Below are 27,798 nucleotides of genomic sequence, written 5' to 3' on the forward strand. Positions count from 1 at the left end.
GACAGATGGATGACCAGAGTGATGACCAGATGTCCCCATGATAAAATGTGGGAGCAGTAATAATTAGGACTTCTCACAGATTAAAATAAAGAACATTATTTATTAACACATTCAGATTACAGCTGAATTATTGAATGCTACACAAATGTAGACGGAACAAATTAAACTCCTAAAACATCAATGACTGTCATTATTTGACTACAGCTTTAAACCAAAATAAAAGCCTTCAAAACATTTGAAACCAAATGAGGAATAAAATTAACACTGATGCATCTACTAACTTCATGCACTTTACAGTTTGATAGTTCGGGTGTTTTTGAAAACCCACAAGTCAAAAGAGAGTGAGAGTTGGATCATGGGAATTGATGTTTGTTAAACAATCAACATTGCCAATGAAGAAAAATAATATATATCTTTTTTTTCTTCACAATATATTTCATTGCAAATTAAAAATCTTCTCACTCAATCTCTGACTCTTTTAAGGACCAAAACAGAAACATCATCACCTTAAACACAATTACAGATTTCTCGGTTTGTAGTTTGTACTATATCAGAACCGTTTGACATAGTACAAGTACCCGACTCAACAAAATATATAACAAAGGCACGTTTAAAAGACAAAACGCTACAGCTTTTATCCTTAAGGGTTAAATAAACAGTATTAATTCTTCAGCAGTCACTGGTGCTGAGCCTCCGTAATGGGTGCAGTTGATTCAGTGTCTGTTATGTGTAAGACCTCGTGAAACATTGAAAGGACACGGGTGAAGTGAGAGCCTTCCCAGAACACCTTGCCACATCTGGTGCAGACGTAGAAGAACGTTATCTTCGTCAGGAGGCCAGGGGGAACTGTGTGAAGCTGTATGGGTGCCCCCCCGGGAAAGGTCAGGGTGTCGGGGTCCAGACCTGAAAGGGGGGCCCATTGACACTGTAGGGCATACCTGGGAAGGTCAGAGGTCACACTATGGGTCATCTCCTCATCCTGTTGTGTGTGGTCAGAGTTGTCCCAATCCTGCAAAAAACCTGCAAACCAAAAGCTAAAATGTATTAATTTTATTCTTTAACAGTTGAAATGTTCAGGACAAAAGGTTCGAAATTGTTCTTGGCATCTTCATAGACCAACCATGAAAAGCAAAAGTGAATCGGAGATGAAGAGTATTTTTAACTGATTTTTTAATCCGAAAACGGGGTTATCAATATGAAAATTAAATATTATTCCATAAACATCGGTCAATAATCAACCAAGATATTGAGGAACACATTTCGAAGCTCCATCGACTGCAATGTAAACTCCGCCTCATCATGGTGGAGGTAATAATGCTTCCTCCATGATATTTTGTAGTTTGACTGACCTTTCTGTTCAAGCATCGTGGCCATCTCTTTTTTAGGCACCACCGTATACTCATTGCTGTTGCATGCCTAGACAAACAAAACAAAACAAAAATTTGTCAGTCATTAATAGAGTGAAGTGATGGATTATCTGTGCTGTTCTCTCTGAGATGGCAGAGGGGAATCTACACCAGAGTTCTGTATAAAGCGGAGACAGAAAGGCAGAATGGACATGTAACTTTCGGATTATGTTTTTGTTTTTTTTTGCTCGCAGAATGCTGGGTTTCTATTTAAAACGATGCATCATTGTGCCGCTGCGTTGGCGTCATGAGGTTGATCTGAACATTTTTGTCTTGGAAATGTGGTTCCCGTGTCTAATTTGCACTGGCTGTTTGCTTGCTTGTGTTGTAAGAACAAATGACACAGTCTTACGTTATGACAGGGAAAGAACAAAAGCATTCATTCCCCCCCCCCCTTTACTATTTGGGGGACACACCCTTAAAAGTCTGCCCACATGAGGTTCGTGTCAGAGCTGTGAACAAAGTCACACAGTGCAAAAGAGGGTGCTGGCAGCGTAACCACAAAGCCAGCGGCGACAGCGAAAGTCTGATGCGTGTGAGAAGTAGCGAGAACTGTAACCAAAAGGACACATCATGAAAAAAAAGAACTTATACAATGACACGGTTTGTTATATTTTCTCCCAGTTTTTGTTTCTCTTTTAAAAGCTTCGTTTGATCCTGCGGACACAAATCTGCTTCCATTTTTTCTTGTGCATTTCCACAATCTGAAAAGCAGGTTTGAGTGACATACCGACAAGAGTACAGTGGTATTTATGTGCTTAATTGTTAGCATACGTTAGCCACACCACCTTAACTACTAGTGAGCAGAGTTCACCTTGGAAGCCAAACAGGCAGTCTAACTAGTCCTTGGATGGGAGACGACCTGAGAAGCCCAGGTGCTGTGAGCTTTGGGTAGCACTGTTGCCTCACAGCAACAAGGTCACAGGTTCAAATCCAAATTGGGGCCTTTCTTTGAGGAGTTTGCATGTTCTCCCCGTGTCTTCGTGGGTTCTTTCTAGGTTCTCCGGCTTCCTCCCACCACGAAAAACATGCAAATTAGGTGGATTTGGTTATATTAAATTGCCCATATGTGTGAATGTGTGTGTGAATGATTGTCTGTCTGTGTGTGGTCCTGCGATGAACTGTCAGCTTGTCCAGGGTGTACCCCGCCTCTTGCCCTTAGACTGATAGGGATAGGCTCCAGCACGACCCGGTAAAGGACTAAGGGGTTAAGAAGATGAATGAATGAATGAAAAGTTGAAAAGAGTCTGGTCCATCCAAAAACCAGAATCATGGAACTTTAAAAATTGTGGTGTCGAAATCAAACCAATGACAAATGAACGTGAAGAACACGAAGAGCAAATACTCTATCACCATCTCATGTCCGTATCGCCCTGCCCTCCATGGTTAAGGTCTCCGAGGTGGGTCATTAGTGACCTCTTGTTCACCGGCCCCTAACACCCACACACTCATCTGAAAGCCATCTCAACAGCAAGTCAGTCCTAAAAGACTTGTCAACACACCTGAGCTCCACCCAGCAAACAACATTCCACTTAGAGGCGGGCTGTAAATATAACCACACTTGCAGACCTCACAAAGCAAAGTTTGCTTCAAGTCAGGAAAAGTTGAATGAATCCTGAACATCAGCAAAAAAGCACGCCCTCGCCTCTGCCTGTGCTTTCTCCTGCGGTCAAAACAGGAGAAAGCGGCTCGACAGTGGAGGTGTGGGAATTGCAGAGGTGTCATCTCTCGCATTGCCTGTGGGAATTAGGCTCCTCTCCGTCTCGGTTCACTCTTTTCTCCTCTCTATATTGTGCATTAACCACATGCATACAAGAGCACACAGTGCACAGACATAGCTCACACGTACGAGTGTGGCGGCAGCCAGGAAAACAGACATAGGTATTTGCTCAGCTCAAAGTTTCCCAGAGTCGAACAAGCCAGAACCTGCTCTGAACACCAAAAGCTAAACCTCGGGCTGACAAACACACCGGCTCACACATGCAACCTGGATGGAAATGATTTGTAATGAATCAAAAGACAGATAGATGCAGAGGTCCTACAGAGATCTATCAGAAAAATTAGCCTGCTTTAAAACGCTGAAAATATAACAAATGGAGTGTAAAGCAAGAGTTTTAGACATTTGTTCCACGTTTGTTCTGGTTTTGAGGGAGCCTTGGGTATTCTTACACTCCGTGTGGCCATGCCAAAGAAAGAATGCGCCTCGCTGTGACAACAAAGGCCATCTAAAGTGCGCTACTGTGTTTCAAAGGATGGAAGGTGGCGGAAAAAAAGAGGACAGAACGGGGATTGTGGATATGAGGTAGGAAAGAGAGGGAGGGGAAACGGGGAATGAGGCGGGTGGGAGAGTTTTCCTTAATGTTCTCAATCTCACACATACGCTGCATCCACTCGATAGGCAGCTCCCATGGGAAAATCCTGAACCAATCTCAAAAGGCGGTGCTTTTAGGGTCGTTGTAGGTCACATGACCAGAGCAGCCAATTGAGGACTAGCGATTTGATTCAAATTGCGATATGTCAGGTATGGGGCAGTGTGGGAAAAGCAGCGATGGGCAAGATGAGAGCAAAAATTACAGCTTGAATAAAAAAAAAGTGTTTTCCTTTTCAATGTGAGTTTCAAAGTTAAGGTTAAATATATATAATATCACTGTCAAAAGCTGCTGTGATCTAAAACACACACAGTCTAAGAAAATAATTTATTTTTATGTAGATTATAATACTCAATAGCTCCCAAAACGAGTCATAGTTTAACATAATCCCACATTTGGAATATTGAATCAATTTTCTGTTGGGCAATCCATGCAACTCTGTTGCCATTGTGAAAAGGCACTGATCTGTTTAAGCAAGATGGCAAACTGAACGAGGGAAAACCAACATAATCTGGCCAAGAAATGATGAGCAAGGGCTACGGCCATCAATTAGTCATCATTTCCTCTGCTTTCACACACCGTCCTAAATTCATCCCAGATGATTTGGGTAACCTCCAACAGTGATGGACAGCGATATGATAGAATCGCGTAGGATTTGTGCTGGTGGACGGGAATTGATGGACTTCATTTTGCTCTGGGCAGACTGGAGGCGATAGGAGCGCTACTTAGGACTGGCCCACAAAGAAAACGGACTTCGCTTTCAGAGTTAATCATTAAATGAAGTTATCTTTGAGTGGAAAATGAAGCCTGAAAACTGGCCCGCAGTGTGGAATGAAAGACCGGCCATCAAAGGGGTCCCAAAATTCTCTTCACTTTCAAAACACTTACTTCAGCATGATAAGGCGATCACGTTATCAACTGGAATCCATCTGTGTTTTTTAATCAAAGTCAAACACAAACAAATTCCAAATGAAAAACAAATTAGGGTTAAGCAGAGTTGAGATTAGGCAATAACTACATCCCCACAAACAGTTTGCAGCATTTTTTATGGATGTTTTCATGAATGCTAAGGTGGGGCATGGATCTGGCCACCTAATCAGAAATGTGCCAGACTTTTTAAAACAATCATGATTTCATGGATATAATTCCTGTACGTTTTAAGCAATGAGCTTCAGCTCATCACATTTTGTCAGTTATTCAAGCAAGCTGGTAGATTTTATTTTATTAATTCTTTTGTATATACAGTATCTAAACACCTGGAGAGGGGTCACTCTTCTGTTGCAGCAGAAACACCAGCGGCGACCTACTAAATGTACTTTCCCACAGTATCCTGAGGGTATCTGGCCAGCGTCTCCGCCTGACAGTCTGAGGTAATTACCAGCTCTGTTAACTAACCAGTACCACCTGACAGCGACCTGAACTTGGACCACAGCAGAGCCTGTCTGGGCTTGACATCACACACCTTCCTCTGACTCACACATGCACACCCATATACACTTGCACATACTTACTGAGCATGCATAAGCGTTAAGAACTCACATGCAGCTTTAACATGCAACCCGAACCCGTCCCCGACTCACATTTTCACTTTCACGGGTGCCACAAATTACAGTGGTCACTTTGTCTCCTTCCCGACTCTCCCGGAAATAATAATGATCCATTTGGATTGCACGAAATACGATGGCGAAAAGCCTGCTGCTCATTTTATTTTGTTCAGACATATCGAGTATGAAAACAACACGCTAAAAAATGGCTCAAACGTGATAAAAGTTGGAGGTTTTAGTAGAATTACCACAGTGGAAATGCCCCCTACGGGGTGACGGAGTGTAAACCTGCCCCGCCAGCATCCATTTCTCATGAAACCAATTCTCTCAATTGGTTTGTATTTTTTACAGGGTACTTGATGTTTTTAAAAAGCGTTTAGCCCAGTAAAGAAATCTATTCATGCGTTAATGATGAATAAATCAACTTAGGCCCAATACACTGCACACGGCACACATTTGATTCTGACTGCTCATCACGCAAGTTCTCCCATTCCATCAATGCATCCATTCAACATGATGATACATCAAACTGTTACTGCACCCACACGCTGCAAACTGACATTACACCCACTCAGTGTGACTCCATCAACCTAAACCACACACACACACACACACACACACACCCCATGGGAGAGCCACTGGCAGATTCTTCTTCTCAATGTTTATCGTTGCCAGCACATATTTTTGCATCCCCCCCCCCCCCCCCCCCGACCCCTCCCTCATCTTTTCCTAATGTAGAGGCATGCAGGGAATGTTATTGTAATGCAGAGTGATTCATCCAGGACTGTAAATATTGACAGTCATGGCGGTGATGGCTGCTGGTCTGTTCTCTCCCGACTTGTCTCCCATATGGCGTTTTGAAAGACAGTTGTCGGCATCGGTGTGGGACAGCAGCAGCATTTTACAAGCTATGCAATGCTTTGATGGTCAAATACTGCATCGACAAGTAATGATCAGCTCATTCATAGCTGATGTGGAATAGCTGCCAAAGATTATTGACTTTAGAAATTGTTATTGATATCAGGGGTAAAAAAAATATATTTTTTTAGTGCACCCAAAATCTCAGGAAAAATACAAACATAATAATCTGGTCCATCAGATGATGGGAAACGCAGTTGAAGATATCAATAATGCTTTAAGATGTTAAAATGACTTTATGGCCCAAGACATCAAGACAAATGTGTCTGCCAAAGTCACCATATTTATTATCACACACACACACACACACACACACACACACACACACACACACACACACACACACACTAGGAGAGTGAGATAAAGGCTAATAAAGAGGAAAAGGGTTCGGGGTTAAGTGGCAATAATGATGCAGAATAAGATGTGTGTGTGTGTGTGTGTGTGTCTGCTCAAACTCACTCTGGTAGGCTTGTTAATGTCAAAAGGAGATACAGGAGAGGAACACGAGTCACCGAGGTAGCTAAAAAAGGAAGTTGTTCACAAAGGCCGAGGGGGAAGACAGGATCGCGGTTGGAGGAGGGTGAGGGAAAAGTAGGTCGGAGGTGAAAGGTTGCGGTATTAGGGCAGAAGAGGGGAGGGGAAGTGGTGAAGGAGTTCACCTCTCGTGTGAAGGCTATATGGTAAAACCACAAGGACGATGGAGAGAGTTCTTGTGTCATACACCCTCTATAATCCCCCCCCCCCCCCCCAACCCCTCCACTGTCCCCTTCCCTCTCTCTGATCGAACCCAAGCAAATTCCCTCGAGCCAGGGGCAGTCCCTTTTCAGTCTCCAGTGACACAGTAATTAGAAGTGTGGGAACTGAATCCGTCCCTCATTCTGAGCCCCGTACTCCCTCCCGCGCTGGCCCTCACACCGACCCCCACCACCCACCCCTGCCCTTCCTCTCCATTTCCTTTGCCACCTCGCTTTTCGCACCGCACCTCATCACTCAATCTCAGGAAGTAGCTTCTTTCCACTTGAGATGAAGAAGATGTTGACATTCAAGACTGATATTGACCTACAGGTCTGCATCGTCCAACATGATGAACACGTGCAATTAGCATTTCTTTTTCACAATTAATAATCATTAATACTATGATATTAGTCATTTGATGATAATAAAGTTATTATGCCCACTAATATTCGATTCAATCAAATATCACAAGGAAAATCCATATGGGTCAGATTCACTGGGCCACCTGTGATGTTCATGGGAGCGACACATCACACACACTCACACACATACATCCCATACCCCCCCCCCCCCCCCCCCCCACCGTCATCCACCCACCCTGCTTCACCCCCCACTCGCTCCATAGCCAGAGTCCCCTATCTCTCAGAACAGAGCAACGCTGTCTGTCCCACTCCGTCAAACCCAGCGCCTCCAAACCCCCCCCCCCCCCCATTCGCTATCTCCACGGCGATAACCATGGGAACAGAAGCACTGTGGGAACGGCGGTCAGTTGACTAAAATAGACAGGAGGAAAATGGAGGGAAATAAAGAAAGGGTTCCCTCCATCCTCGAAGGCCCGTGTGAGTGTGTGCAGGACATCCATGGGATTATCCCAACAGAAAGGTACTCAAGCGCTCCGGTCACCTCTGGTCGCTACCGGCAACAAAAGGGGACGCTTGTTGTCTTGGGTTGCCACAGTAATTTATTAATGGTTTATGTTGGAGTTGGTGCAACATCCTGACGGTTGTCCTTTTAGCTCTCACGCTACATTAGACACACCTTCAGTAGTAGCGCTAGTAGCTAGTAGCATCCCCTTAGAAAGCAGCAGCACACACTCCTCGCCCAGTCACACCTACCAATACTTTTTCTTTAATTACTAATCCCACAGAAACGTTGTTCTATAAATTAAGATTATCATTTAAGTATTTGCAGATACAGGACTCTGTTTTTATTTTGCACGCAGCCTAACTGGTTCCTTTGGAAGTCAGTGATGTGATTCCGCCAACTATAAACACGCCACAGCTTTCTTCGTATATTAAGAATTTTTTTGGTACTTTGACGCTGCATTTGGTGAATAAGCAACGCTGCATGAGAATGCACAAAAATACACAGATGCATATTAAGGCGCTTGCCTAAAAGGCTAGGATGCAGTTCCTATGAGAAACATTACACACTGGTTTTCCTTGGCCCCTGATGGGAGGAGAAGGAAATGGGGACAGACGCAAGTTGTGCTTCATCATCATCATCGTCATCATCATCATTTTTTAACTTACCTCTGGTTTAATTTTCCATCCCTTTTATATCCAGTCTTTGCTCAAACTCCACCCCCCCACGAAACCCCCCCACACATCTATATTCAGCTAATCTCCATCTTCCCCCAAATGCTCCGTCTATTTTCATGTATAGTTTTTGCACTCGATTTGCTCTTTTCTTTTCTCATCTCAATCCATCCATCCATCCATCCATCCATCCATCCATCCATCCATCCACCCTCTCCATCCTCACGGCCCCTGTTTTGCTCTCACAAGGCCTTTCCCAGGCCAAGCAGCCTGACCTCTCCAGCTTTCTACCTCTTTGCTCCCTGGGGGTAGTGTGTGTGTGTGTGTGTGGGGGGGGGGGGGGGGGGGTGACAACTGAGACCATTCCCAACTCTCACTTTAATCTGACCCTGTTAGCCAGAGAGAAGAAAGAAGGAACCAAAAAGAGTTTCTCTGTGTGCGTGACTGCTGACATCCTGATACTATCACATCCCACAAATTGGTTGCTTTAGGAAGAACTGCAGGAAGACGTAATATAAAGCTTAGAGGCTGCGTAGGCTTCCCAAGGCCTACCCATACGAGCAGCACTGCATGAATGCAGCATTGAAGCAGACCTGGGCTCCAATTATCACAATGATAAAAACACAATCCGTGATACAGTTCATAGTTTCACACATATAGTAGGCGACAAGTAAGAAAAACAACAATACTTTGGGGCAGCAGCACAAAAAATGCTCAACGTACCATAGCAGAGTTCACAAACCGCAGACTTCAAGAGGGGCCATCATCCATCATCATGAGGTTTAAACGTAATTGTTGACAACTAATTTTCTAAAAATGCACGAAGGCAGGCACGCACACACACACACACAGCCCACAATGGACGAGCTAGTTTTTAGACACAGTTCCCCCCCAGGACACTGAGGGTGTGAAGGTGCAGACAAACCAACAAGCACTCGGGTCTAAGACAGATTCTTGTGGTACCTCATGGCGGCCGTGGCTCAGTTTTCAGAGCGGGCCGTCCAGTGACTGATAGGTCGGCCGTGGATTCAGTTGATTGATGAGAACCTACAAAGACACGTCCAGGCTTGATGTGTTCGGACCCTCAATCTGTCGGTGACCAGAATGAAATCTAGCAGGGCTCTGAGTCCAGTAACTCACAATTTGATTATACACAACCTTGATGTCACATTTACATGGACAGCCATAAAAAAGGTCAAAAGGGAGAGAGGAAGACACAGACATTTTCCAGACCTTACTCTTGTGTGACTCCTAATCTCCCCGACAACAGACCACACACATTCATCATGCAGACAGATAGCAATCATGTGCTGAAAAGTAGCTAAAATTATGCAGTTAATAACCTAACATTACCAAAATCACAGAAGGGAAGCAAACCCGATTTTGTCTTGAAAAACCTCCTTGTGTCGTGCAAAATGTTGTTACGAACACAAACCTGTCTATAATGAGGCATCCCTTTTGTCCCAAATACTGTTTTATAACTGTTATATATCTACCTGCAGGTCTTATTGTGGCATCTGAACTTGTGGAATAAAAGTCCCTGCACAATAATGAACCTCTCATTTAAAAAAACTAAAATCTAAATCTGGATGCTAGGATGCGATTTGGCTATGTAATTAATCTGGGGGGGGGGGGCTAAAGCACTTGAGACTAAATGTGGTCGGATGACGACTGGTGGGTAATAAGCAGGAAATAAAAGACAGGCTCCAAATTGGCCTGTTAATTAACTTTTGGAAGATGGACCAATCAAATCTTGGTACAAAAACCCTCAAAAGAAAAGCTAAAAAACAACAACATGGGTTTCTGCCGAAAGGAATCATTTGGGCTGATGAATGAGGCTTTGGCGCCGTAGAGCCGTGGTAATAGCGAAACATCTGAGCAATTTCTTCCTGACAGTTAATTGCAAAGTCGAAAAGAGTTCTTTCCAACCCGAGATACCTGCAGACATTTAGAAAGATCTATGACTCACCAAGCCCCAAAGACTGGGGATCGCGTTTCACCATCACAGGGAACCATCCTCATGCCGTGACCACAGACACAAAGACGGCCATACCAGAGGTCGATCGGCTTCTCAAAACACAATTGCGAGGTTGAGTTCTCACAACATTTTCCTAAAGTTACCTATCGAGTTCCGGAAAATAAAGTGAACGTCGGTGTTCATAACTACTTTCATATTCCTAATGAAGAAAAAGTCAACGCATTTCTCCATACACTCAGCGTCTTGGCACGCACCAGCTGTTTTCAGACGACCACACTGCACACATTTTATGCACTTTCAGAGGGTGTCTGACAGTTTTCTGAGTGGTAAACGCCGCCATTAGCTGACCCGAGCTTTGTTTTTTCGTTGCAAAGTATTCTGCCTCCCTTATGGGACTATTTAGACGCAGAGGGCAATCACTCACAGCAGCACAGTCTGGTTGTGTGGCTACTGTTCTCCATTAAACATGAGAAACTTCCTCTTTGTGTGTGTATGTTTCAGAGGAAGGCATCAGTAAGTGGTTCCCTCTCCCTGAGCGTTTGGGGGGGGGGAGTAGACCCTCTTGAGTGCCTCTTGGTTTCCCCACCTCCCTCCCCCCCATGAGGCAATAACGCAGTCAGACAGGAATACACACAAACACAATCATATACGTACACACACACACACACACACACACACACACACACACACACACACACACACACACACACACACACAGTGTGGTTTCTCCTCTGGAGGGGAACATAAACAGGGCTGTCTGTCTGCGAGCGGAGAGCGAGTTCTCATGACATCACCACCCAGCAGGAATGCACCGCTCTGCTCCGTCAAAACCCCTCCACTCGCCAGCGACTCACACACGCAGGCGCACATGCATAAAAAAAAACAAACATGTTGAACGATTTATGCATGTCCATGTATTCACAGAGACGTGCATATTCACAACGCACACTCACACCGCTTTCTGAGCCATTTTCTCACATCTGGCATTATCACTCTTTTGCAAGTGTTTTTCCATTTCTCACTGCTCACAGGCATCTTCTCCCCTCGCATCTCTTGCTTTTTCTTTTGTCGCTCTGTTTTGCTCATTCTTTGACATTAATTTCTCATCCTCTCATGCCTGCGTTGCCTGCGCAGCCTGCAGGGTCAGACCACACGCACACCGCCGAAACAGAGCAGGCGTTCCAGATAAATGAGAATGTAAGCATATACAACCACCTGAATGTAGCGGCATATCTGATATATCACCTATAACACACGCGTGTGTGTGTGTGTGTGTGTGTGTGTGTCGTGTGGGAAATTACGCACTACTTCATTGTATTGGTGTTTGGAGGAAAAGCTCCATTGAAGGTCTCGCTCCTTCCTTCTCACCTCTCTTCCTGCATCTCTTACGCTGAATCTCTTCCTGTCTCATCTTTCTTTTCAGAGCCCCCCCCCCCCCCCCCCCCCCGACTCCTTGTATGTTTTTCCCTCTTCTTTTTCCACTCTCTAGCGTCTCTCAACCTGTAACTGTAAATTTCCGGTGAAATCTGTCACTTCTCTTTTCTTCCTTCTCTGTCTCAGGCTTTTGGGGAAAGGAAACAGCTTGGCTTTCAGACAATGGAACACATCAAAAAGCAGCACCAGCCTCACCAGCTTCACCCCCCCCCCCGCGCCCCCCCCCACACACACACATACACACCAAGACAAACAGGACATTCCAGCTGCCGGCTGCACCGGATTCCTCGCCTTGGCTAATCTGAAACGGAGGAGAGTGAGACTGGAAGTGGAGTGGAGCGGGGAGGCAGGGTGAGAACCGTGGCTGGAGGAGAGAGCAGGGGAGATGGAGAGAGAGAGAGAAAGAGGGCAAGCAGAGGGTGAGAAAGACAGACGGCAAGGGAGGGAGAGAAAGAAATGTTGGGGTGCAAAAGAGGGGAAATTGGAACGAGGGGATTATCGATGGTGAGGTATGACTGGAAGGGATTTGTGAATTGTAAAATAATGCGATGCTCCCATGGTCGACCCTGGTGAAACGTTCTCAAGCTGGATAGTCGCATACAAAATGAAATATGGTTCAGTTCACCTGTTCTGTCAAACTCAAGTCTGTCATGTGGTGCATTCATTTGCACCCTATACTGTACACCAATTTTGGGTGGGTTCCCACCACAAGAAGTCCCTTAGTTCTACCTGATATCTTAAAATAGATGGGGATGCATTTTGACAATTGCACAAAGATTCATGTCTCAAACGATTATGGACCAAGGAGGGAAAGTCGGGGTTGGGGCTTTCATAATTCCAGCACTCTCTCTCAGACAACAGCCATCACCGACAAAGCTCCATCCCTGCATCATGTGCAGCCGCGACAAATCTTTTTCACAGACAGCAACGTGCTCGTAAATGTTCCCGTGATAGCTGTTGGTACTTTACGTGTCTCTAGGGTCACACTTTGCCAAGACAGACCACTCATAGACAGACAACACCAAAAACAATACCACCAATTACAGTTGGTAACCAGAAGGGCGGCTAACAGAATGTCGTTAAATTAAACCTATAATCTCGATGGCAAATGAAGATGTGAGCCAAAATGTCTGTCCTGAGAATTCTGTTGAAATACGCAAAACAAACAAGAAAACATACAAAAATAACTAATGTATCTTCTGGACCCATTCCAAAATTTAACAGGACCATTGTTGGCACATTCACCACTCCTAAAAACCCGTCAAGCAGTTTATCAGTAAATGAGCCGTGCTTCACAACAATAAAGGACGGGCATGACATTCACACTTTTGCTTTGTCGAAATGTGCGTTTGCTAAATCGAATATTTTGCTTCAGTGAAATGCAAAAAACATTCCTATCGAGGGCCAACACGGGCGTCGGGTTAGCGTTATGAAAGAATTGGGGTGTGCATAGCTGTAGACTCTCAAACTAGACACTATAGAATCACACACACCGTCACAGACACATACGCCCCAAAGATTACGGAAAGGTTCAAGTAGTGTTTGTGTAATTCTGCTAACAGACAAACAAAAGTAAAAAAAAGAAAAAGACAGTATTATGCGGTTTGAGGTTCTCATATACAAACTAAACCATCTCAGGGAACGCTAGCTTCTCGACTTTAAAACCCACAGACACACACGTGCACGCACGGAGAAACACACACGCAAATGCAAACATGGGTGCCATTGTGTTGCTACGCTATCCTGGGGCCATCTAGACTGTGGGAAAAACGTGCAAGCAGGATTTCTTGAAGAGTAGAAACTTGGTGATTGACAGCCCATGTTCCTTCTTATCTTTCTATGTGTGTGTGACTCTTCTTATGAACTATGTGCCTGCTCAGACAGCTGTAAAAATCAGCTTCAGAATGAGACAGTCACGAAAGACACCGCCAAGAAACAACCAACAGTTCTGTTCAGTTTCCTGAAATTACAAATTGTATCATTGAAACCATGCATCCCAGATGTGCTTCCTGTTACAGCCTGGGTTTGATGGCAATCTTAATTGGAGATACTATAGATTACACCCCCCCCCCCCGCCATCTTTAAATTATTTATTCATGAAGATCAGTGTGCATCAGAAACATCAAACAGCGAGACTGTCATGTTTCTGGAGAAAACACAAAACTACATTTCATTCCAGAATGAAATCTTTCCACACCAGAGTATTTCATGGAAAGATTCATATCTGTGGTTTGTGTCTTGGTCATCCATTCACAACAAGACTGTGTGCTGGAACGACAACAGTCACCGTTTCTGAGTGGACTCTCCTACCGATGGACGGGGTGCCGTGTCGCCCCTCCAGAGACAAGGGCTGGACACACACACACACACACACAAGCTGCCCATCAGTGCACCCATTAACCTTCATGTGTGGATGAGCGAGTGACCTTTTTGATACATGAGCCTCACACTCTCCCATTATGAGTGGGAAGTCACTTTTAGTACTTTCTCAAACGTGCACGTGTAACACGAGACGCAAGCCCCTCACCACAGACAGGGGGAAATATTTGGGATGGTTTCGCTTGGAATGTCTTGGCGTTCCTGTGGAATGCCCCCCCCCTTCCTTTCCTCGCCTCTTCTTGTCACCCCCCTCTCATCGCCTGACTTCTGGTTTTTTTTTTTTGGGGGGGGGGCACAGCCACACCACTGATCCAAGAGAAAACTGAAACAAGCGGCCGGGCTAACGGCTTGTGCATGTGAGGATGTTGTTTTCACACATGCAAACATCCTCACACTGACTACGTATCCCTCGTTCACACACACACACATGCACACACATGCACACAAATACACACGGAGCCAGTGAAGGATAATTTTAAGCATGTCTCAACCGCTCACATTCCTCTTGTTTCTCAGCCCACGGCTTTCTCTGTAGATCAAAGGACAGACGAGGCTGCCTATTGCCTCGCCCTCCGCCACCCCTCCCTCAATGCCAGCCACCTTTCTCTTGTCACTCTCTCTTCCGCTCACATCCCCCCCCCCCAAAAAAAATCTAATCTCCGATCATTTCTCACATAATCTGTTGTCTTTTTTTTTGACTTTCTCCTCATGCCCAACTAAATCGGTGCCTCTCTTTGGCTGTCTGTGCCGTTCTCTTTTTCCTCTCTCTTTCTACCTCCCTCCCTCACCCTTTTCCTCTCCCCGAAGCCCTCATCTCTCCCACCCCTCCCCTTGCGGCGTGGCAGTTCCTGTTGCTCTTGTTTTCACTTCCCCAGCAGTCTGGTGCGTGGGAACCAGCGTTTCTGCTGCGTTCATGCCTGCAGACTGTGAATGTGTGCATCTGTGAGTGAGTCTGCGTGCTCTTCCGTGCTGCTCGTGCGCACACATTTGTGTGCGTGCATGTGTCAATATTGGTTTCAGGTTTGGAGTCTGCCTGTTACTGCATGAGGAACTATTTGGTTTCGTGTCTACATCTCCAAAAATAAATGCCATCGAAACATGAATAGAAATGGAATATTTTGACTGCACAACGAAAGCGTGCATGCTTATAAATATGCGTTGGTGTACAGGTGTGCGTGGAAAATGCAGATACAGTGGGCATCAGCTGTAAGGATAGGATCCAGAAACTGTAATGCCCCAGCTCCGCCCTCTTACCCAGTCCACACACAGGGAGTTCACGCATATGAAACCTTTCTGCTGCGGTTATAAAGTTATAAATAAATCATTAACAGCTTGCTCACTTCTAGTATCTTTCAATTGTGTCAAAATGATGTGACAAATGGCAGGGTTGTACACGCCCAAGAATCCGGAGAGCGAATATGCATCATGATGCAAGCGTTATAATACGCATTCCAATACAACCGAGTGTGCTTTGTATATAAATACTGGTTCTTAGGCCTGTGCTGTCACATGTCTGTGATTAATGACAATTTCACACATTTAATTAGTATATTTAAAGGAATTGACTTGTGTTAGAATAAAGAATTTTCTGACAAATTAGCTCTCGGGATTAGAACATATATATCTCCACTTAGTTTACGGTGGATTGACACCACTACTTTATAAAGAACTCGACTCTTTCCCTTACGGACATCACAAAAACAGAAACGTCAGTTTCCTGGTCTCAGATTGTTCCGGAGCTGCAGAAAAAGACACGAACCGACAAAGGCCTTCAACCAGCTCCCTCTGTGGCGACGAGCGTCCACGTTGGACCGAGTCATTCACCGAGACAAACAATAGCCCTTTCCACGCACACAATCTCTACATGCAAGTACACAAAGCTGTGGTTGATTATCCTCTACTATGTGCTATTTTTACTTCTCTTTTCTCATGACATTCACCGGTGGGGTGTGCGTGCACGAGGGGGGGAACACACAAAGGGAGAGGAGAAACCAACCCATTCATTGATAACCAGAGGGCTTTACAATCAGATAACAAAGGGGTTAACTTCGCCTGGATAGGCAGCAGAGAGGGGCTCAGGGTAACTCATGTACCCTACCCCCCCCCCCCCCCCCCACCACCACACACACTGATGAACTGATATTAATAATATGGTATTTTATAGCCCGAATACATGAAGAAGAGCACTTGAATAGACTCGTCGTCATTGTTGCTGATTAATGATCCTTTGGGGAATCACAGGCCGATTGGATCATGGTGATTCATTCCTAAATTCTGAATTAGACTAAGGCAGAGATCATTCTGGTCTGGCTGAGGTTGTAAATTATCACCCAAATGCTGTGTTTTACCAGGCTTGCCGTCTGAGCTGATGGGGAAAGATCAGAGGCAGGCTTGTCTCCACTGGCATGTAACACTTAAGAGACATTTGGCATTCCTGTCGCCACAATATCAAAGCGACTGCTGTCAAGTGTGATAACAGGAAAGATAGTCGAGTCGCCATTTGGCCACTGACAGATTTATTTTGTTGTTGTTGTTCAATGTCTGTTTGCTATATCATTTCATCATCGGGACAGGAGGTAGCAATCGAGGTGGTCCGCTGAGACAAACACACTCAGTGGTGTATCTCTACCACACACACACACACACACACACACACACACAAGGAGCCAGCCAGAACACCCACGGTTAGAAACCTCTCTGACAGACACGCAGGTTTGCCACCCATTGAGAAACGTATAGGTCAGGCACCATAAATCTGCAGCGAACAATCTGAAGAACAAACATTTTTCAGGCTCCACAAACATGGTCAGGCTGGAATTGGAAGAAGGACGTGTAAGTAAGTGAGCGATATTTCTGTAGTTTAGTCAAGAAGAATACAACATTCAAAAGTACAAATTTAAATATAACCATTTTTCTCCTCTATAACGGAGTTCTGTCTAAATTACCATCTAACTGCTTGTGTGACTCTGTACGTTTTTCTTCTTCTTAGAATTCCAAATATTGAATTCTTCTCACAGATACATTTCGCTAACAGTCTACTTTTCATTCCTTCCATTTTCCGGGTCCGGGTTTTGGTCGTAACTTAGACGTCCTTCTCAGTTACACCCTCGAGGTGCCCCTGGGGTCCCAGATGTACTCCTAGGCCATAAGGGGGGGGTAACTAATCCATTTCAGCCCCTTCTGGTTCACCCCCAGGTATGGACATGCCCAGAGCACCCCCACAGGGAGGCAACAAGGAGGGGGTACTGATTACATACCGCAACAGTAGCAACTGGCCATTCTTCAGCTTTGCACATTTTTCTATCACCATAATCATCAATAGTATATTAGTAGGGAAAAAAAACTGAACTCATGCAAAGATGAAGGCCCTACTCGTTTACATTAGAACATTAAAAGGCAGATTTTATTTTTACTTACCTGGCAGCGGCTGAAAATATCATTCGGAGTTGGCTGGACATTGAAGTGTCTGAGGACTTGGACAGCCTGGTCTCTGGCCTTCTCTGAACAGTCCAGGGACAGACAGCGGCCCTCGCCCACCTGGGACCGCAGCTACTTGTGGAGAAAAAGGCAGCATGTGGACACGCCCAATGCATCACGATTCCGTGGGGTGGATTCACGTTAGATTGTACTCACGCTTTGGAACGGTTGTCCACAGGTGAGTATGACACGACCTTCTGCTTGTGCTAACTGACCCAACAAATATTCAACAGAACAAAACAGAACAAAAGGTGGGAATCATCAACATGCACATATCAAGTTTTATAAAACATGCAGTATTCTGCAGGTAAGGCTGCGGGTTTATTTCTTTCTTTTTGTCAGATAAAAAGATACGGTTTGTTCCACCTTGTCGATGGTAACTAGTAATACTGGTATATGTTTTTTTGTTTCGCACTTATTTTAACTTACGACGCTGGGTTCAAACCATATTTCCTATCAAACTGGTCTGATCAATCATTTTGGATCTTCTTTCTTTTAAGACCCCCCACCCCCCATGAGCTTATTTTGCATGCGTTTATTGTGTGTGTATGAAAAGATGAAATCTTCATCTTTGGCAGCTAACTAACCTTTGCAGCTACTCTGTGGTCATCAGTGCTCTCCAGCATGAGCACGTCAACTCCTAAACAGCGAAGGTATCTCCCAAGTCCTTGCAGCATGCTGTCACATACCACCCGCAACTGCTGGGGGGCCAGAGGCGGGGCATCTTCTGAGGGCTTCTCGCCACACAGGAGGCCTTTCTCTGTGTCAGAGCGCGGATAACTGACCCTTTGAGCCCTCTGACATTCCTAAATGGACAGAGACAATAATGTGATACTTAACCAATCCCCAGAGGGGGGTTCTTTTCACTTGCAGCTAAGTTCACAGAGGTCAAAGCACTGGGTTAGCTATACGACTGCACCCTGGAGCAAATAGGAGCTGCTGAAGTGTCTGAGTCGAATGCATACCGGCCCTCCCTTCAGTTGCGATACTGAAAATGAGGTTCTTCAGACGACAACCTTCTCGGAGGATCTTGGAGGTAATTAAACAACTAAAGTTTGCTAAATGTATCAGCACAATAGTTATTAGAATGTGAAATGAGTGAGCTCTAAATCAGACATGAAGTCACAATCACAAAACGCACCTTGGTGTTCCTCAAGTTTATTCATAATTAACTTTCTCATATCCTAGCCCAAAAAGCATTTGTCATCAAACATCACTGAAACGTTCCGGAAACTTGACTTTTTACCTCTTTGACTTGGGCCTGGTCCATTTGCGCAGCCTGATTATCCTTCTTCTTCTCGTCTCCGTTATTCTCCAAATGGCTTTTAGCAATGCTGTGCAGGTTAGCTGGTAGGCCAAAACGTGCCGAGTCTCTGGAGAGCACAGAGTACACATCCAGCAAGCAGTAGGCATCTGCGACTGGAGGCGCGTTAGGAAACAAGAGAGGGGAGGCAATTATTGGCTGGACGTTTGTTATGACACAATAATCTTTGACATTTGATAATGAAAAGAACAAGGGCTGTTTGGGCCTATTATCTTACCTGCATATCTAATTTGGCTGCCGCGCAGTGGTCGTCTCTCCCAGTTGGACATCTGCTCAGACTTGTCCAGTGGCTTTCCTAGGACTTGTTGTACCAACAGGCTGAGACCTTTCTCTGCAGAGTCCTCCCCTACGAGCACCCCTTTGGGTCTGTCCTGAGGCCTTTTGATCTTACTACGCTGCATCTACAGAAAGCAATGTAGAAATGAATGGCAGTGATGAAGATGTTTCCACTATACCCGTTTTTATTGTTACAATTACAGCATCTTAACTTCACAATATCCCTTTTAGGACCAACAAAACACATTTTTTAACATTTGAACTTTTCGGCTCATCTAATGTCCTGCCACACATCCTCTTTAAACTGGACATTCCTGGTGTGTATTTCTTGGGCTCCTCCAATCCTGCAACATGCAGCCTACGCCAGCAGATGGTGAAGAGACGTCACCACTCACAGTGCCATGCTGCCATTTCCACATTCCTATCAGATCAGCTACATAAACCTCAAACAAACCGCCGGCACACTGCTGCAGCATGAACACGAGTTATGACCAAAGAGAAACACACACGCAACAATTGTCACTGTGTTAAAAACGTATTTTTCTTAAAATACTATAAAGCACTACTTTGATCATCTAATAGAATGTCATTTGTAAGACTTTATGTGAACGACGGGACATTTTACCTTCTGGTGTACATTAAGAAGATCAAAAGTCCCCTCCAGCTTCAATGGCTCCTCTATAAACTGGTGCCAGGTAGCCAAGACACATTTGTTATCCCCTGACATACCATAACCTGAACGGGTAGAGAAGAGAAACGTTACAGACAGAAGAACAGAGAAGCAACTCAGAATTTGCCAGGACTGTTTCTTACCCAATTTAAGAACATTTTTCCTGGAGAACAAGCTCCTGATGAATCTAATCGTCTCTGGGTGATAACAGAATTCATTTGCACAAAGGTCTAATAGGAAAACCTGATTTAAAACCGCAAGCTGTATCAGGGCAACTCTCTGAGACGAGTTACAGCCAAATGTGGGCTGCCATTCCATGTCAACTCCGACTACAGCCTCGTCCTAAAAAAAGAAGCAAGACAGCGCTTAACAGGAAACACTTCCCCGTGATCAATTTAGATGAGAGATTCAAAACTTAATCAAGAATGTACTCGTCTTTACCTTCAGCACGATGCTTTCACATCTCTGTAGGGCTTCCAGTGTGTCGACAAAGTGAACTTTGTCTCTGGCTAGTGGCACCTGGTAGAACTTCTCACAGTGAGATGGCGATGGCGTCCACTCAGTTAGTGCCGAATCACTCGCAGGTATTTGTCTGGGAAGAAACGACAAACGTGTGTTAAATGAGCGCGAGGAATAATTAAGACACATAAATCACCCAGAATGAAAGCGCATAGCGTGCAAACATTGAAACACAGGTAACATGTAGTTGCTGCAACTCTTTCCTCTCCTCAGCCCGTTATACCACATGTTGCCACACAGGATGTGTTTGTCACTCACAGTAGATGAGGAGGTAGACTCTGCTGCCGGTCCCAGACCCCAAAGGGAAGTCGATACCTGGGGATGTTGTACCTCGCCGACCACTGAGCGGTCGTTACGAGGCTACAGTACTTCACCAACATGTTCACTAAATGAATCTGCAGCTCGAGGTCATCTGCTACTACAGACTGTAAATACATAATAATGCACCCGAAAGATTCATACACATTGCACTCTCTTACTGATATGAAGGAATATAAATAAGCATCTCTACGGGATCAGATGCACAGACACTTGCATCACCTACCTGTACATGGTCACGCCAGTTCTCCTCCGTCATGCTTCTCTAGAGCAAACCAGGAGACAAAATGTCCACTATTAATAAATTATGCAAGAAAGCAACTCATTTATCAAGTGAAATTATCTTCACGTATCCCAGAACTTCTTTCAGCACTTCCGGGTTCCCACCAAATGATTAAGGCCATGAGATATAATTATGATAGGGACATTGTGGTGCAATTAGTGTGTCGATTCACTCAAAGGAACAAAACAACAACAACGTTTAATTCCCTATATGTGTTCAAATATGTTCCTGAGCACTTCATCCTAGATTTAGTGTCAGAGTTAAAGAAAGTCCCTCAATATGTCACTCACCTCCACAAACCTCGCGTACATGAGGAAACGCAAAGTGTCCAATCTCCTTTTGTGCAGCGCATTGGGACACAGTCCTGAGTCAAAAAGACACGGTAACAATCACTTCCGTCTGAGGTACGTCCCCAACCCGAACATAAATCAACCACAGACCTGCCCGGTCACACACCTTGATCAATATTAAACTTCTCCATCAACCGGAAGACTTGTTTGGTGAGAAACTTGGGATTGATGTGGTCCTTAGACACCTTCGGCAGAGACAGAAGAGGGAACGTCCTGTGGAAACACGAACCAGATGAGAGTGTCCAATGCCGAACTGCACGACACACGTGCCGCTAGGTCACACGTTCACACACGAGCCGTACTTTCTTATGTCCAGCACGCTGAAGGAGGGGTGGCACCACGAGTCTAGCAGTGTCACCAGCTGTTTTTCTAGATGGCTGTGGCCTGTAACGTACGACTCTGCCAATGCAACCTTATTCTGCAAGATCAGCGGCACGCACATCTGCAGAGAATCGGAGATGATCCTATTGGCCAGCGGTTACAAATAAAGGTCACACAGAAACATCTGCTGCGATTGTTTCATCTCACCTCCTTCACATCCAGCTCTTTCTGTAACTGCAGCTTGATGCTGAGCCCCGCTGCCTGTGGAAAAACGTGACGTGAGAACTCAAACAGAAAATCTATTCGACTTTGGCTAAACATCGAATGAAGCACGCACCTCCTTGTAGCAGTGCAGAGCCTGCAGCCTCTCTATGTGTCGTCGGAGCACAGCTGGATCCAGAGAGGTCAGTTGGTAGATGTTTATGAGGCCGTCTGTAAAATTGGACTGGGTATCCACTAACAAACTGAGGGCCTGCTTTTGGAGTGCCGCTGCCTGCTGCTCTGTTAGGGAGTTCAGGGTCACCTGGCAGAGAGACACAAGGAACCAAAAACAGGATTACAAACATGGAAAGAATGAACAGAGGAGTCTGGAACTATCAGAACTGATCTCACACGAACGGGTTGCTGCACATATTGTATAGAGGGAGGTGTGTTTTCTTGACCAGCTTGTTGCGATGGCAATCTTATGTTTTTCATGAGCTAGTTATCATCACAAAATGCAAACCTGATTGGCGTATGAGCTATCAAGTAAAATGCTTATAATCATCGGGTGCAGGTGGAGCATAAAATGTAAAGGATGGGAATATAATGTAATGTTTGCCGGATCTTGTCTACCTGTGGATGTTGCTTCATCCACGTTTGGAATTCCTTGACAATGTGTTGGCCGAGGGTGTGGCTCCGACCCTTCTGCTTGCCAGGAACACACTCCAGGATGGTTAGTAGGGAAACCAGGGGCTCAGACAACTTAGAAAATCGAGAGAGAGAGAGGGGGGGGGGGGGGGGTACTTTACATATTAAGGACTAAAAGCCAGATATATTAAATTTGACAGTTTATCAGATAATCTTACTTTCGGAAAGGTTTATTAAAAACCCGAACATTAATGCGCATCATTGGAATTCCAGACACAACCTCTTCTGCCATTTGGTCTTGTTAAACCTTTGACTGGAACCACATGACACAGTCTGAGGAGGGAGAATTAGCTCGTCCCATCCTCGTACATGTTTTTTTTTTCTTTTGCATTTTATTACATTTAGTCAAAATCGCTGATAAAATGAGGTAAGAGACAAGTGAGCTGCAAACAATCTGACAGGAAGTCGCTGGGGAAGGCAAGCAGCCCGCGTGCCTCCCTAGCGCCGGCAGAAACAGCGACTACGTCTCTCACCTAAGGAATGCAAACTCTGGCGTTAGAAAGCAGAGGAAGAAAATAATATCTGTGTGAGAAAGCGCTTCGCGCCGTTTCTTAATTTGCAAAACAGATGTCAATATCCTCCTCACACAGATCTCAAGTTCATTCAGTGCAAAGCAAATTCCTTCCTTCCTACAGGCAGACGCTCTGGTTTCCTCATTAACACACTGATATACATACTGATATACACACTGATATACACACTGATATACACACTGATATACACACTGATATACACACTGATATACACACTGATATACACACTGATATACACACTGATATACACACTGATATACACACTGATATACATACTGATATACACACTGATATACACACACGCATAATTTATTCACATAAATATCACAGCAATTTATTTCTTGTGTTGCCTTCGTTGAGAGTACTCCTTAAAGACTCAATCTCTCTACCTTTCTAAACAGTCAAATGCTCCCACACAAACACGCACACGCACACACACACACACAGAAACACACACACACGATATTACATGTGTGGAATTGATACACACTGTGAAAATGACTCTCACCATCTGCAGATCTTTCCAGTTCCATAGCTCAAAGAGTTTGTCTCTCAGCACAACAGGGTCAAGACCTGTGGGGATATAACACGCACGCACGCACGCACGCACGCGCACACGCGCACACACACACACACACACACACACACACACACACACACACACACACACACACACACACACACACACACACACACACACACACACACACACACACACACACACACACACACACACACACACACACACACACACACACACACACACACACACACACACACACACACACACACACACACACACACACACACACACACACACACACACACACACACACACACACACACACACACACACACACACACACACACACACACACACACACACACACACACACACACACACACACACACACACACACACACACACACACACACACACACACACACACACACACACACACACACACACACACACACACACACACACACACACACACACACACACACACACACACACACACACACACACACACACACACACACACACACACACACAAGGTGGGGTTTCTCTCCGAGTTGTGACCTCTATCAACCTGTCAAGGAATCAAACCCGTTTGCCTTTTAAGTTGTTTTTCTCCTTTTACCATATGTGGCGGCTCGCTGCTCTTTGTCTCTTCCAGTGCAGTGAAACTTTCTTGTGTGGAAAGATTGAACTGTAAACTTTATTGTGTTTGAGATTTGACTTTGATGGATGGAATTCATAATAAAAAATGATGTACAGAATTTGATTCAGTCAAATTTACAGTATTCTGAAAACTGCACTGCTGATTTGCTGTCGATATTAAGCGACGCTCATGCTACGAAAAGATCTGATTTTCTGCCTTTTACGCCGAGCTAAAATAAAAGACAATAGGTGATGTAATGTACTCAAATATATTTGGAATAGTAACCGTTTGTTTAACAGGCATGGCAGAGCAGCCAGAATATCGGATTAACGGCTCGGAGCCTGGCTGGGTCGGAGAGAAACCTGGCATGAGAGCTGCATTCCAGCTCAAACTGCAGCCAGAATACTCCGGAGATGACTCTCTGGGTGCAATTTGTTATTTTTATTCTGGAAAGCCAGAGCGGGCAAAGGGCCTGAAAACAAGAGCACATGTAAGCATGCATGTGTGCTCCATATTTCGTGTCTGATGGTCTTGCAGCGTGTTCCACTCGGCCTCATTCTCTGTCACCAATGCTGTGTGGGCTCCACCATACCTGCCCCCCCCCTCTACCTCCCTTGCTCCTTCCCAGGGCTAGTTTTCCTGCTCCCCTCTCCCTCCCCGCAGCCGCCTCTCTTGATTTCGTCTCGGATTTCCCCAGGAAAGGACTATGCGATGGTCATGGTGTAAAAAAATACAACCTTCCTGATGCGCAGCCTGGGAAAGAAGCCCAAATGGCCTCCCTCGCCGTCTGTGCCGGACCATTTCTTTACTGCGTCCCGCCTAGACTAACCGGTCGTCTTTTAAATATGAACTTTACCTGACATGGTTCAGTGTTTTCATTTTAAAGGAGGCATTACATTCCAGACATTTACTGGTTTTAAATAATGTTCCAGTTATTACTAAAATGTGACTCCATTTATTTAGAAGTTGCTGGGGGAAATGCACGCAGTGTACCCTTGAAAAGGAATAAACTGATGTACGGTAAAGCAGGGAAGACTTCAAATTAAACTCGTCCGTCTCAGCATCTCAACATTATCCCACGGCTTTGACAGGAACACAACAACATGCGATAGAAAACTGCAAAACTAGACCTGTGTTATAGAAAATCCTTAAACATCGCTGTGGTCATAAGAGGTTCTTGCAGCTACATGGTGTTCTCCTCTGCTCTTCACAGTTCTCCGATGTTCCACACCTCGCTCCAGCCGACCCCCCACCCCACCCCACCCCACCCCACCCCAAAAAAAACAAGCATTCATGCGCAGAAACCAACGCAAACCGAAACTGCTAAGCCACGCACTTCGTCTGACTGATATTTTGTGAGAAGAGAGGAGAGGAATGTATAGTATGCAATTGAATTAATGGCAGAGCTGAGGCTCACTTACTACAACAGCTCTCTCTCTCTCTCCCTCTCTCTCTCTCTCTCTCACACACACCCCTCTGGGTGGAGATTTGTTTCTACATTAGTTGACATTAGATCATTTAAAATGTGATGAGAGGATATCAGAAAATTAGAAAGCGATTAAAGCCAGAGGCGGGTCTAACTGCTGGTTGCCGGGCAGCTGCCAAAATGAAGGAAACTGAAAGATCATGTGTCCAAAAGGATCATTCGTTCTTTCTACAGCCACGGCAGCAGCTTCAGCGCGACTTGGCAGAGGTTCTTCTGCATGTGACTCGACCCTGCTGGAAGGATGCCACAACATTCTTCTACAAGCACTTCTCTGTTTATTTATTTTTTTGTTATAGGTGCAAGGAAAAGAAGCTTTGAAAAGGTGCTATTACAAAATCTTGAAAATGAGTAGAATGCAAGCACTTGCAGAACTTTTTTTTTCATGTTAATTACTTCTCCAGAACTGACTCTCTGCCACTTGGACTTGGTTTCTATCCAAATGGGGTCTGGTAGATTCCTACAGGCTCTACAATGACCAGGACGCTGATATCATTGCAGACTCCCTGAGCTCCTTGTGTTCAGCAAATTAGGGTTGCTAAGAGATATGTGATCTAACTATAAAGCATGATGCATCCGTTTGTCTGTATATCTTCTATACCTCTTATCAGATCTATGACTATGTCGTTCACTAGCCATACAAACACAGAGGTTCAAGGTATCCGGGTATTATTTCCTTCTACGCTTTAGTATACATTTTCAGTGCAGATATTCGTCCACATATGTGTTGCTTCTGTAGCCAACATTGGAATATAATGACTCTGTTTTTTGTAAAACCGTAATACACACCTGCTGCCTCAGGAGTTCTACGGCTCATGTCTGTCCACAGGATGGTCGCTCTATGGATGGCATGCAGAACAACACAAGGCTGTAAATAGGACATCTCCACCTCAAATAATCAGTCCGACATTTCCAATTCCAACTAATTATATTCCACATATAGTAAAACAGGAAGATAATTGTTTTTAAACTTATCGTCTATCGCCATCTAGTGGTACTACAGCGCACTACACTTCCGTGTTGCTCTAGCTCACGGTTCCCGTGAGCAAACATTAGCTTAGGATTCTTATTCTGGTCATTCCTGTAGTATGTTGGTCTTGAGAGACACCTACGTGTTAAAACTATGTTTATTTTATGTCAGAGTCGTTCGCTGCTGACTCGCGTTAGGCTTGATCGACATCCAGATCTAAGTTGTCATGTTTGGCTAAGAGTCACAGGCGATTTTGTTTTGTAGAGTCATGTTAAAAAATTAAATACGCAACTATAACAACTTAATTTGACGTTTTCGATGTAAATTGACTCACCGTGAGCTATCCGCTCGCAGTTAGCTAACTTCCGAAGGGCTGTGGGCGGCGACAATCGAAGATGGTTCAATTTCTATGGACTTGAAGGAGGTCCTGGCGATCGAGAATCAAAGACTATGACAAAACCTTAACCGAAATACTAATTTGAAACAGTTTTTGATATTTGTTTGAACTATGGCCTTTGTAATAAACACGCTTTTGGTGAAGCTGTCCGTAAATCTCAACAATGGGCAAAAAAAAATCCAAATCTTACCCTTTTACTCCAACTTCGTTTAAAATGAAGGCTTGTTATTGTAGGGTGGAAGTGCACTACCGCCACCCACTGGTCAAGGAACGCAATTCAGATAATATTTACCCTCCCAAACAAATTTGGACTGGAGAGCGTGATATAAAATCTCAATTAAAATTGCATACTAAAACTGAAAATAAATTTCTTATTTATTACAACATTTTAATATTTCAATATTTTAATTGTAATGTATATTTTATTACGACGTTTCACAGGAACGCTACATACCGGATCACGTGGCCAATGTTGTTGACTGTGAGATGACGTCACAGTCC

At 44.7% G+C, this 27,798-nt stretch overlaps 1 protein-coding gene across 1 annotated transcript; it reads right to left on the reverse strand.

Moving 5' to 3' along the window:
• Positions 1-80: 80 nt before the first annotated feature.
• exd3 (exonuclease 3'-5' domain containing 3) lies at positions 81-27,527 on the reverse strand. The gene is made up of 22 exons (XM_068752865.1): positions 27,488-27,527; positions 27,235-27,327; positions 26,720-26,769; positions 23,750-23,854; positions 22,674-22,813; positions 22,177-22,362; positions 22,047-22,100; positions 21,821-21,960; positions 21,625-21,731; positions 21,459-21,532; positions 21,112-21,150; positions 20,826-20,992; positions 20,490-20,640; positions 20,192-20,390; positions 20,004-20,113; positions 19,320-19,503; positions 19,025-19,197; positions 18,366-18,584; positions 17,935-17,988; positions 17,719-17,850; positions 1,350-1,416; positions 81-1,020 (listed from the first exon to the last, which is right to left on the reverse strand). Exons 3-22 carry the CDS (start codon positions 26,745-26,747, stop codon positions 677-679), a joined length of 2,673 nt encoding a protein of 890 aa, XP_068608966.1. The 5' UTR covers positions 26,748-26,769; positions 27,235-27,327; positions 27,488-27,527; the 3' UTR covers positions 81-676.
• Positions 27,528-27,798: the final 271 nt, after the last annotated feature.

The sequence above is a fragment of the Brachionichthys hirsutus genome, chromosome 19 (genome assembly GCF_040956055.1).
Source record: "Brachionichthys hirsutus isolate HB-005 chromosome 19, CSIRO-AGI_Bhir_v1, whole genome shotgun sequence".
Classification (NCBI taxonomy): domain Eukaryota; kingdom Metazoa; phylum Chordata; class Actinopteri; order Lophiiformes; family Brachionichthyidae; genus Brachionichthys; species Brachionichthys hirsutus.

What these genes read in the sequence shown, in the direction of transcription:
- exd3 (XM_068752865.1), bottom strand. Translation starts at nt 26,747, where the DNA reads ATGAGCCGTAGAACTCCTGAGGCAGCAG. An exon ending in GGATGAAGCAACATCCACAG is followed by an intron (nt 22,363 to 22,673) that starts GTAGACAAGATC and finishes TCTCTCTGCCAG; the next exon opens with GTGACCCTGAACTCCCTAAC. An exon ending in CAGCCAAATTAGATATGCAG is followed by an intron (nt 19,198 to 19,319) that starts GTAAGATAATAG and finishes ACGCGCCTCCAG; the next exon opens with TCGCAGATGCCTACTGCTTG.